Raw genomic sequence first — 12,849 nt, 5'->3', positions numbered from 1 at the left:
TCTCTGCTCTGAGCCTTGGGGTCAGAGCAGCGAACAAAATTAGCAAAAATCCCCTCCATAGAAAGCTTTCTCGCCACCGAGAACCGTCGGGAGCAAGTGAGTGCATGAGGGTCCCCGGGCCCAAGCAGTGGGAGAGTGGGGTAAGGGAATGTGGCCAGAGTCGAACTCTCTGGGTTCGAGCCTCAGCTCTGCCACTTACTCTCGTGTAAGAGGACAAGTCAGCGTCTCTGCCCTCAGTTTCCCCATTTGTGAAATGGGGGTGATGACAGTGCCACCCTCAGAGAGCTGCTGTGAGGTCTGAACAAGTTGACGTAAACACGAAGCCCTCACAGGCGTGCCCCGCACATCCTAGGTGCTGTTATTCAGTTAGAGGCGACGATATTATGGGGGTCAGGGGACAGACAGGTCAGCAGGGGGCTGGGAGTGGCGGTATTTCAAAAGGGTGGGCAGGGCAGGCTTCCCGGAGGCATGAGGCAAAGCCTGGGAGGAAGCGATGGGTGCGCCAGGTGGACTCGGGGTACCCTGGGGAGAGCTCCCCGCCTTGGCGAAAGCAGTAGCTGAAAGCCCTGCATGTCCAGGGCAGGTGTGGGGTGTCCAGGGCAGATGTGGAGTGTCCAGGGCAGGTGTGGGGCATCTAGGGCAGGTGTGGGGTGTCCAGGGCAGGTGTGGGGTGTCCAGGGCAGGTGTGGGGCATCTAGGGCAGGTGTGGGGCGTCCAGGGCAGGTGTGGGGCATCCGGGGCAGGTGTGGGGCATCCGGGGCAGGTGTGGGGTGTCCGGGACAGGTGTGGGGCATCTGGGGCAGGTGTGGGACGTCCGGGGCAGGTGTGGGGCATCCGGGGCAGGTGTGGGGCATCTAGGGCAGGTGTGGGGCGTCCAGGTCAGGTGTGGGGCGTCCGGGGCAGGTGTGGGGCGTCCGGGGCAGGTGTGGGGCATCTGGGGCAGGTGTGGGGTGTCCGGGGCAGGTGTGGGGCATCTGGGGCAGGTGTGGGGCGTCCGGGGCAGGTGTGGGGCATCTAGGGCAGGTGTGGGGCGTCCAGGGCAGGTGTGGGGCGTCCGGGGCAGGTGTGGGGCGTCCGGGGCAGGTGTGGGGCGTCCGGGGCAGGTGTGGGGCATCTAGGGCAGGTGTGGGGTATCAAGGGCAGGTGTGGGGCATCCGGGGAAGGTGTGGGGCATCCAGAACAGATGTGGGGCATCTGGGGCAGGTGTGGGGTATCCGGGGCAGGTGTGGGGCGTCCGGGGCAGGTGTGGGGCGTCCGGGGCAGGTGTGGGGCATGTCTGGCGGTGGGTGTGCCTGGGAGCAGTGAGGCCGGGCGCAGGCTGGCGGCGGGAGCCGTCGGAGGTCTCTGGCTGTCACTCTGAGAGGCGCAGGAGCCGTGGGGGGGAGGATCGGCCTGCTGTGACTTACACAGTCATGGGGTCGCGGTGGCCTCTAGCTGGGAGTAGACTGAGGAAGGCAGTGGGAAGACCAGCTGGGAAACGGAGGTGACGAGGGGGACACAGACCACAGCGGGCCGGGTGGAGGAGGAGGAAGGGGCAGTGGTGACCAGAGCCCGGTGGTGGGGCCCAAGCCGCTCCCTGGTCGGCTGCAGGGGGCGTGAGGGCGGGAAGCACAGAGCTGACTCCCAGAGTGTCGGGAGCTGACCCAGTGGAGCTGCTGTGGGCGGGATGGCCGAGACCGTGGGGGGAGCAGGCGTGGGAGCCGGGGACACGGTTCTGGGCTGTCAGACTCGAGGTGGCCTGTCGGTGTCCTGGGCTGCCTTGGCTGCACCACAGACTGGGGGGCGCAAAACAGCAGGAACTGATCCTCTCACACCTGTGGACACCTGAGGTCTGGAGTCAAGGCGTCAGCAGGGCCACGCGCCCTCCGAGACCCTGGGCAGGGCTGCCCTTGCCGCCTCCAGCTCCCGGCGCGGCCATCGGTCCCTGGCGCCCACTCGTCTGAACACGATGGCCCCCACAAAGGCCCACCTGCCGCTGAGGCCGAGGCTGCGGGGTCAGCACTCGCACCCACCTCCAGGGAAGACCAGTTCAGCCCAGCACAGGTGGTCGCAAGGCGTCAAGCGGAGGAGCTCGGGGGCGGGTCTGGCCTGAGATGGGAGCTTGGGGGTCTCGACGAGGGGAAGGCGTTTAGAGCCTCAAGACTCGGTGGGCTCACAGAGGGTGCGAGTGTAGACGTGCCCCAAGTATAGACGAGCCTCGGAGTGGTCCCCACGCTGAGCCCTGGAGAACCCCCAGGCTGGGGAGGCAGAAGTGCCCATGGTGAGACTGAGGCAGAGGAGTCAGGAAAGGAGGATGTTAGGAAATCCCGATGCCCCCGAAGGCAAAGTGAAGAAATTATTCCTGGAGGAGCCGGGAGTGAAGAGTCAGAGTCTGCCGGTGGGTCAGGTGGGAGGAAACAGAAAACACCGGACCTGGGAGAACTGAGGTTGTTGATTAGATAATCCTGGGTAAAAAACCTGCCTGTCTTGATTTTCTGTTCTGTAGCTTTTTAAACTTGATTTTCAACCTTTTGGGCTGTGTCTGCATATTCTACGTTTATTTCTAAAAGACGTGTCCCTTCTGCAAGCCCCTGGCCGTGTGTCTGGACCGGAGAGGTGCTGGGCAGGAGAAGATGCATGACAGTCGTGCCCACCCTCGGGTGCCGTCGTTTAGCGGGGCACACGGGTGACACTAATGCAATACAGTGTGACCGCTCTACGGCTCTGGTCGCCAGGGACCTGCAAACTGAAACCACAGCAAGATACCGTTCAGCATCCACAGGGATGGCGACAATAAAAAAGACCGACCACACCAAATTCCAGGGATGGTGTGGAGCAAGTGCACCATGGATAGGCTGCTCATGGAAGTGTCACTTGGTTTATGGATGTTGCAGAACTGTTCAGCAGTTCTTTGGATGAAAACATTAAAAATACGTCTACCCTATGACCCGACGAATTTCACTGCTAGGAATTTGCCCAAGAGAAATGGAAATGTACATCCACAAGAAGACTTTTATAAGAACGTCCATGGCAGCCTTATCCCTGATAGTCTGAAACCGGAAACAGTCAGGTGCCCATCGGGAGAAACGGGGAAACAGTGGCATGTCCCTGCAGAGGGATCCACTCCACAGCGAGAGGGAACAAAGGACCAGTGCACGCAACGTCAGAGAATCTCAAAAACAAGTTGAGCGTAAGAAGCCATAGCCAGGGGTCCTCAAACTTTTTAAACAGGGGGCCAGTTCACTGTCCCTCAAACCATTGGGGGGCTGGACTATAGTTTTAAAAAAAAACTATGAACAAATTCCTATACACATTGCACATATCTTATTTTGAAGTAAAAAAACAAATGGGAAAAAACACCCGCATGTGGCCCGAGGGCCGTAGTTTGAGGATGCCTGAGCCATACTAAAAAAACAGATCTTGTATATTTATTGCATGCAAATTATACCTCAGTAGAACTGAAAACTGGTCCCTGTGACAGGTGTTTGCAGGTGCTCTGCAGAGAGGTGAGGGGCATCCTGCAGAGGGGAGGCCAGGCCTGGGCACGAGTTCAACCTGGCCAGAAGCCCAGCGCCGAGAAAGGGCTTTTGGCCTCCTTAGCGAGTTCCAGTGGCTTAAAAAGTAAACCTTCATTATTTAACAGAATTTATTTTCTTTTAAGGCTCAGTGCGGATGTGAGGCAAGACTGCCCCCCGTCCCTCGTGCAAGCTGCTTCAGGGACCGTGCTCAGATTTCAATTTTATAACAGCTTTTCCTCCCCTAATCAGTATAAGTTTTTCTTCAATGGATAAATGACTCCTCGTACGCAGTTTAATTTTTTGGAACAAATTATTTGAGTATTATACAAATAACCTGACGCTTTGTATTCTTTTTCTCCTTAAAAAACAAAAGCTGCAGATTCTCGTCGACACTGGAAGCAGTAACTTCGCCGTGGCAGGCGCCCCACATTCCTACATAGACGGCTACTTCGACACGGAGCGGTGAGTGAGGGTCTGCAGGCGTGCGGGCCCGGGCACTGCGTGCTTCAAAATGCACCGGGACACGGCTTCCGGCTGCTGCATGTTAAGGGGGGATGTGTGTACGCATGTATTTGCATGCACATGCACATGTAGACATATATGCTGCATGTGTGCATATATATATGTTCATTCCAGGGGGATCCATAGCAAGATTCTAATAGCCTTAGTGCGTTCACGTGAGATTCACCTAATGAAAACTCAAGTCAAACGCAAGCTTTGTAGCCATGCCTAAATCGAGGTTTACTGCAATGCCTCTAGTCCTGCAGCAGAGCCGGGCCTGGGCAGGGGAGGAGTGTCGCAGGAGACTCTGAGGCTGCCCTGGGCAGGCGTGTGGGGCTGCTTCCTCCCCGGGAGAAATGCGTGAAAACCACTTGTGCGTGGCCACCTGGTTCAGTAGGGTAAGGTGCGGTTCGTGGAGGCCAGTGCTGTGGGGAGGTGTTTCCAGAGGAGAGAAATCCATTGCTCGTTTGGAAAAGAGTATATGCTGCGAGTACAAGGCATTAAGACCCCAGAATGGGGCTGTGCGCCAGCGATTGTGGGGCTGGGTTATGAGAAGAGAGCAGAGGCCAGAGGAAGGTCCTTGCAATGGAGCTGACTCTGCCCAGGACGGGCCCCGGAGCCCTGGCTTCGCAGTGGCCCCCGGCGGCCTCTGGGGGAGCCCACGGGGTCTAGTCAGCTCCTTCTGGGAACTCGAAGCCGCACTAGGGCTGTGCACATTTTGAGTTCACATCTGCTTTTGTGATCCTAAAGCTTAAACTCAACAGATAAAACAGAGAAGGTGACAGGGAGTGGTTTGCTTTTTAGGGCAGAGAGCTGTCTGCAGACTCGGAACTGCCGTGTTGGGTTTCCCTGCCGTAAACCCTTTTCATGTCTTCTTTGTGCTCACTTTCCCTTGCCTGCAGTGTTTGGGTCCAGGGAACAAAGGCCGGCTTTAGCTCGGGGAGGAAAGGAGGAGAACGATAGCTGGCGGTTTCTGAAAATGCCGAGAACCTTCGCGAAGCGGGAATGGCTGGCCGTGTGTAGTCTGTCCGACCTACGCTGCGTCCTGGGCTCTTGGTGGCATGAGTGACGTGGCTCGTGCATGCACAGCTGAGCTGCTTGCTGGGGAGAGGGCATGGCGGCCAGTGCGGTGTGGGGTCTTGCACGGCAGACCCCTCCCTCAAGTGTATGACGTCAGTGTATGACACCCTGTATTGAAAAGCCTTTGTCACTGATATTCTGGGGTACACCACACCAGCCAGTGATCACTTTGTGACTAAGACTAATACATGCCCGGCTGTTGTTGCTGTCCCCAGAAGCATGTGTGGGAGTGGGAGTGGCATTGCTCTGCGTGTGCATGCCTGGATTGGCGGTTTTCCACTCAAGTTGGGGTTCCATCCAAATCCTGGATCCCCGAACAGCTGCCCACCTGCAGCGGCTCGCTGTGGACTGCTTCGTCATGGAACGGGACTTGGAGTCGGTCCAAGCCTTTCACTTTGATTCATGCAGCACAGGAGGTCAGAGAGCCAGGGAACTTGCCAGGGTTTGGGCTTTGAGACCCGCAGTTTCCAAACCCTCAGCCAGCACCCTCTTTATATAATGAGTGCTTTACAGTGCCCTGCAAATTAGTAGTTAAATGAACAAAAAGGTCATTTAACTACCCACATACGTAGCTCTGAATGCCCTGATGTGATGGGGGAAATAAAAGGGTGGTCGTGCGCAGTAATCGGTATCTTAGCGTGGAAACGCTGTGTCGGTGGTGCTGGCAGACCACGCAGTCAGGGAGGTGGAGGCTGAGTGCATGTCACTGTGGACCTGCAGCACCCAGTGTAGACTGATCAAGGCGGATTGAGTAAGACTCGGACACCCAGAGCAGCTTAGGTTGCTGTCTTAGTCCGTTGGTGTTGCTATAAAGGAATACCTGAGCATGGGTAACTTACGAAGGAAAGAGGTGTGTTGGCTCAGGGTTGCGCAGGCTGTACAAGAAGCCGGGTGCCAGCATCTGATTCCAGTGAAGGACTTGGGGAGCTTCCACAACTGGCAGAAGGCAGAGGGGAGCCAGTGTGAGCTGAGGTCACAGGGCGAGAGAGGAGGAGGGGGCTGGGAAAGATGCCAGCTTGCAGAGCTAGTAGAGGGAGGACTTGCCCATCATCGCCAGGGCGGCCGCGAGCCGTTCGTGAGGGATCCATCCCAGACGCCTCCCACCAGACCCCACCTCCAACACGGGGGACCAGATTTCAACACGAGATTTGGAGGGGACAGATATCCAAACTATCTCAGTTGCAGACAAGAATTTCCAAATTGGTGAAGAATCTTGGTAAAATTGAAAAATTACCACCCTTCCTCAGTTTACACAGCAGCTACTACCCAATGCCTGTGAAACTTGTGGAGGATATTTTGTGCGTCTGTGAGGGGGTGGCACACACCGTGCTCAGGCGGTCAGTGGCAGGTGGAGGCCCAGAGCGGCTTTGCAGAGCGGTGCGGCACGGCGCCAGTGCTTCATTTTGCAAGACTGCCCCAAGCATTCTGGAACAGCCAGCGTGCCAGGTGCGGGCCCACCAGCAACCAAGAACGCCCCCAGAGTTTCCAAAAGTCCCCCGGGGGCAGTGCCTTTCGCTCTGAGAACCACTCATCTCGACGGCCCCCAGTGGCCCGAGCCCAGTGCTGTTCCCGCTGCAGGGCTCTGGTCGGCACTGCACGTTTACCCAGGGTCCCCGCACCTGCCAGGGGCCCGGCACAGAGAGAACCCACACACTTGGAGCTTCCTTCCCATGCGTGGCAGTTTCCTCCCCCTGGAGTGATTTTGTTTCTCACCACACATCTGTAGAGGCAAGACACGGTGGGAAGAAACAGCGAAGTGCAGTGAAGTTAGGGTGATGTGCACGTTGAACACTGTGCTTGGTGACTTCCTTCCTGGTAGATTAATGGCAGTTCTTTGGCAGCCGCCCATGGCCGGCGTCCACAAGGGTCAAAGTGTCCGTCCCTTACCCCAGCATCCTTTTGCCATGCAGATGCAATTGTTGAAACGTTCAAGGGCAAATAATGGCCGGCATTACCGGTACGATGCACAGAATGTAATCACCTGTAGACACCCCAGCACCTTTCTCAGTTACCTTCGAGTGCTCACTGGCTGAGTCGCAGTTCTCTCTCAGGCTCCTGTGGGCTCATCTGTCCAACTTACCTGCCAACCCTATTTGCCTTATTCAGGTGGGTGTTGTGCCCATCACTAGGTTTGCATTTACACGGCAGATGGTTCCTGTTTTCCATGCTTAAAACGTGTGGCTTCTCTTGTCCACGTACATCTGATTCAATATGAAAACTCCTGGGACCGTCTGAAGCTCCTTTGGTGACAAAGTCCTCCGTCCTGATCATCCCACAAGAGAATTTAGGACTCTGTCAGCTTTCTGGCCTCTCGAGGTCCTGATCTCTTTCTCCTCTTTTGGGTAAACGAAAAGCGAAATAACAGAGCACACCCATGCCTAGGGAAGGCCCCAGATCCCCTGTCAGTGGTCAGTTTCACCCATAGCCACTTTGCTATTCAAATCCGGCCTTCCTTCCCCATTTGCAGGAACCGCTGAGATTGACTTATTACACGTAAAACGCCACCCACATTTTGGGTCTGCAGCCCGGCACTGCCTCTTTTATTCAAGAGACCATTCTTCAGCAGAGCTGTGGGGTCTCTTCTCAGCTGAATCAGGTGCAAAGCACCCCCCCCATCTGAGTTTTAAGCTTGCTCTGTCCCCCAGCGGCATCCCTGCTACCAGGCTTGCTTTGCAGCTTACGCACTTTCCTGGGTTTACGTTTGCCTTGTTTTCTTTTCTCTGCTTTTTCCATGCTGCTTATAGGCTTACAGTCAACATGGATTTGAATACTATCTTTCGATGTCAATTACGTATTGTTAAATTGTCTAAAGCTCTCAGCTAACCTGAGAGTCGAGTCTGCCTAAGGTATACTTTCCACCATCGTACCTGACGGAAGCCACGACAACCGTGTTCTTTTTCCTTCTCAATTTTTGACAAAGGTTCCTTTTCCGAGATGGAGCTCCCGCCCCGGGACGTGCCTGCGTTTGCTCGCGCCTCTGATCTCTTGGTTCTAATAAGGTTTTTCTGGTCGGGTTTGCCAGCCTGTGATTCAAGTCCACGGTCTCCGGGTATGCAGGTTTCACGCTTCCTGAAACATTTTATAGTAATTGGAGATTCGGCTTGGGGTTCTTTGACAAGATCGCTTTGATCTGCGGAATGAGATGTCAGGCCACCATTAGTCACTGGGGTGGCTGGTCTTCGTCAGAACTCCTCTTTTCATGGCGGTGAATGTGCTAATGAATTACTGTGTAGCAAGAAAAAGAAAGTTGTGTGTGTGTGTGTGTGTGTTTTAATGTACAACTTTTTTTAGCCAATAAAACAGCCTCCAGCCGGTTGGCTTGATGAGAGATGCAACGTGTACTCATTCCTCGACCCTCTGTTAATCTACTCAGGAAATTAAGTTTCCATGAAAATGTCTCCTCATTCCTGTACTGCCCCCACCCCAAGGGGTGAAGCTCACAGAGCAAGAAGCCAATTTATTTTCGTCAACTGATGTTTGTAAGTGGAATTAAGGAATGAAAGAATTACCTGGTGGCTTCTTGAAAGAGACTGAAGTGGGTGCAGATCAAACACCTTTTCATGCAGCGACGACAGATGACTTTGCCTGGTCGCTTAGATCATGTCTCGAGCCTGCCTGGCATTTGCCTGTGCAGAAGGGGACTCGCCACTGCTGAGGACGTTGATGAGCCAACAGGTTAGGCAGGTCAGGTGGGCAACAGCAGCCCCTGGGCTCAGTGGTGGCATCCAATGCAGGTGTGGGGACTGCCAGGATCACAAAAGAGTAAGGGAGGCATCCGGCCCCCGAGCCAGGCCAGGAAACCCACAGGGGATTCCAGACCCTGAGTGCAGAAAAGCCCGGGGCGATCTTCGGGGAGTTCTTTAGGGCATCTGGCACTCTGGGTGGGGAGGCTTAGCAGAACCAGAGCTGCCCTAAGGATTCAGCTCCTTGCCATGCCGTGCTTCCCCACTCTCTTCTTATGTTCTCTGAAAACAATAGTGGGTTAAAAAAAAAATGTTCTGTGGCTCTTATCTTCCTCAGTTCAATTGATTTCACTTTTTAATCCTGCATTGCCTGAACACGCTTATCGGAGGTGGAGCGTCTTCTGAATTTGGTTCAAAGTGTTTTTACTACCGCGAGCGGGCTTTCTCCCGCGGCCCGCACCCCTGATCCATTGCTGCTTCCGAGCGAGCGGCGTGGACCCTGCACGTGAGAAGCCCGTCTGGGCTTCTCTCTCCGTATATTTAATTATTGTGCAGAGCAATTGAGAGCCAGAGCATTTTAGTCCCAAGAGGTAGGATGTTAGAAAAACGGAGATGAAGTTATTTATTTTTTAATTTAAAGTGCTAGAAACTATATGCTCGTAATAACCCTGAGAGTTGCTTAGGATTCCTCTCTGGGGTTTTACGCAGAGCTTTAGTTCAGGGAGCCCAGGGAATATGAATAGGAGCTTAGAATTACTTTTTTTTTTTTTCCACTTTAGGACTGTGCTTTTTACAAGGGTAGTCACCAGCCGTATGTGGCTATTTAAACTTGAATCAATTAATGTTGCAAGTTCAGGTCTTCGGTTGCACTCTGATCACATTTCAAGGGTTCGTTAGCCACCTGTGGCCACCGTGTTGGACAACACAGATAAAGACTATTTCTGTCCTCACGGGAAGTTCCGGCCCAGCGCACAAAAGAACTCTACTTTTCAGACACCTGTTGCACGAGAGCTTAAAAGTGTCACGGCGTCCCCTGACCTCCGTAGCCAAGTCACCCCCCTCCACAGACTTGTCCCTTTTCATGGGTGTGGATGGACTTTAGGATGGGATAGTTTCAGGTATTCAGTAAGAGTAGCTCTATAGGAGCATTTTCTAGAAAAAGAAAAAATCCTTGGATTTTTCTAAGAATAGCTCATAGATTGAATAAAGGTAGCAAGTGATTAGATGATTATAATAGTAGCAGCTATTTTTGTTGCATACCTGCTGTGTTCCAGGTTTTGTTCCAAATGCTTTACAGAAGCATATAATCCTCAAAATTAACCCCATGAGGCATGGCATTATATTAGCCCCATTTTTTAGTTGAGGAAACTGAGGCACAGAGAGGTTAAACATCTTGGCACACACAGGTGCGAAGGGGTTGCACTTGTATTTGAACCTGGGCAGTGTAACCCCAGCTACCTTTCGTCTCTCTGCAAATGGTACCAAAACATCCAGAATGTTCCCTGGTCAGGAGACTATAGAAGAAATAAATGCTAAATAGATGTTCAGGCTGGTTCAGATTCTTATTAACATTGCAGATTCTAAGGAGTTTTTTTGTAGCCTGCATGGAATAAAAATAAAACAACTTTTCAAAAGGAAGTCATAGCACTTTAGACTATTTGGGGAAGATGCAATTGATCTACCAGACCAGGAGCCGGCAAACTGTAGCACAAAGGCCAAATCCCACCTGCTGCCTGTTTTTGCAAATAAAACAGCCCTGCATGCTTGTTTGTATATCATCTGTGGCTGCATACGCATTGCCTTTGCAGAGCTGAGGAGTTGTAACAGAGATCATGTATCAAACACAACCAAAAACATCTATTTTCTTTTCTTTTGCAGAAGAAGTTTGGGGACCTCTGTGCTAGATCGTATTCTCCAAGCGTTTCAACATAATTAGCATTAGTGAATTTCTGAACTTGAGGAATGACCCCTCATTGCGGAAGGGATTGACTAATTCAGTATTGTCATTGCTTTGCATCATAAATGTGTGCACCCCCTCCTGTGTGCCAGGCACATCTGAATTTACATTGGCTCTGAAACTGGGCATTTCACCAATCCTCCAATACCCATGTCTCCAAGAGCGGACTGCACTTTAGCCGGGTCATTTCCAGGGGATCCGTTGGTGCTAAGTGTGCCTGTCACTTACCTCTCTCTGTGCCTGCCCACTGCCGGGAGGTTGTGCCCAAAAAATGCTCACGTAATGCTTCTCTTACTTTAAGATCGTGGTGGAGTGAACTTAAAATAGTAGGCAAATATTAAAATTCAACACTCTTCATATTCTATAATCCATTATGTAGTTAGAATAAATTAAGTTTCCCCGAAATTTTTCTTGCCAGACAATTTTAAAATAACAGTTTTTCCTTGATTATAAAAGTTATATAGGCAGAAAATGTGGAGGGATCTAACCATAAGACCGGAAGAGTTCCCTTCTCTCCCCCTACCACCACCGACGGTCACCACTGCAAATATTAGAGTAATAAATACTTTTGAAGAAGATTCTGCCACATATACCATTTTTAACTTTGTGTCATTTAAAATTTCTTAGAAAAACAATTTTTCATGGCTGCATAATTGTCCATCATATGGAGGTACTGTAATTCACTGAACCGTTTCCTTTCTACCGAGCAATTGAATTGTTTGCAGCTGTTTGTGATTCTACATACAACGTAATAACCGTCTTTGCATGTGAGCCCTTGTGTCTGCTTCCTGGGTGCCTCCTTTAGTTAGGGTCAGATGCTCAGAAGTGCAAGTACTGAGTTAAAGATATGTAAAATAGGGAAAGCTCAGGAAATATCCCCAAAATAACTAAATCAAAGGTCATGTCCTCTCTGGCTCCGACTTCTTCCCTATCCTCAAACACGACTATGCTACTTCATGTAATCCTACAACAAAGACTTACTAACATTTGTTGATGTTGCACACACTTAACGTTAAAACAGTGAAACAAAACTCGCAGGCCAACAGGGACACTTCAGAATTACCTGTGTGGTGACTTCACATTAATCTTAGAAATTTGATCATTCTCTTAGGGAGAGCATGGTTTGAATGCCCAGATGCCTGCCTAGAGCTGTTCCTTGGGTTCCTTCCCATATTGCCATGGTTTTCAAATTCAAATGGGTATAAAGTGACCTCAGGTCAGGCGCAGTGGCTCACACCTGTAATCCCAGCACTTTTGGAGGCCAGGGTCAGAGGATCACTTGAGACCAGGAGTTCAAGGCCAGCCTGGGCAACATAGTGAGACCTGATCTCTACAAAAAATGAGAAAAATCAGCCGGGCGTGGTAGCATGCACCTGTAATCCCAGCTACTACTTGGGAGGCTGAGACAGGAGGATCGCTTGAGGCCAGGAGTTTAGAGATCACCCTGAGGAAGAGCAAGACCCTATCTCTATTAAAAAAAAAAATAGAAAAATTAGCTGGGCATGGTGTTGTGCTTATAGCTGCAGCTACTCTGGAGGCTGGGACAGGAGGATCACTTGAGCCCAGGAGTCTGAGGTTGCAGTGAGCTGTGATCACACCACTGTACCCCAGCCTGGGCAACAGAGTGAGACTCCATCTCTAAAAAAGAACGACCTTGTAGGGTTGGACGCCCCAGGGCCTTGACACCTGCTTTCCTGTCTCCAGCAAGTCCTGCCCCAGAGAGCCGCAGGCTCTTTGTCTTCCTTCAGGTCTCATGGAGGTCGTCACACCAGAGAGGCCTCCCCAGCGGCCCCGCCACTTGCTCACCACCCACCTTCCTCATTCCCTGGGCAGCTCTTACTCACTCTACTCCCTGTCCACATGTGCCTCTCCTCCCTGCAGCGCAAACCAGGGTTTTCCTGGGCCCTGCCCATCACCTGATCTCGTGATTGTCACCCCGTGTCAGTAGCTCATACCCTCAGAGGTACGTGCGTGCCAGGCTCTGGGTCACGCCGTGGTGATTTATCCCCAGGGTGCCATTAGCCTCATTGCCCATACTTTGGTGTGAGTGTCGTCAGCTTGGGGGCACTGGGGGAGAGCCGTGAGGAGGACCCGTGAGTGACATCCCGTGACATCAAGGGCCTGGGCTTTG

The 12,849-nt window shown here is 52.4% G+C and overlaps 1 protein-coding gene across 1 annotated transcript in view; it reads left to right on the top strand.

Annotated features, from left to right (window-relative positions):
• BACE2 (beta-secretase 2) overlaps positions 1 to 12,849 on the top strand; it is an 81,556-nt gene that overhangs the window by 32,540 nt on the left and 36,167 nt on the right. Inside the window, exon 2 of the mRNA XM_012758538.3 lies at positions 3,871 to 3,959. Within this exon, the coding sequence (XP_012613992.2) occupies positions 3,871 to 3,959 (89 nt within the window). The remainder of the gene's footprint in view (positions 1 to 3,870; positions 3,960 to 12,849) is intronic.

Source organism: Microcebus murinus, chromosome 1 (genome assembly GCF_040939455.1).
Source record: "Microcebus murinus isolate Inina chromosome 1, M.murinus_Inina_mat1.0, whole genome shotgun sequence".
NCBI lineage: Eukaryota > Metazoa > Chordata > Mammalia > Primates > Cheirogaleidae > Microcebus > Microcebus murinus.
Note: the sequence above shows the minus strand (reverse complement) of the source record. Positions and strands in the feature narration are given on the sequence as shown.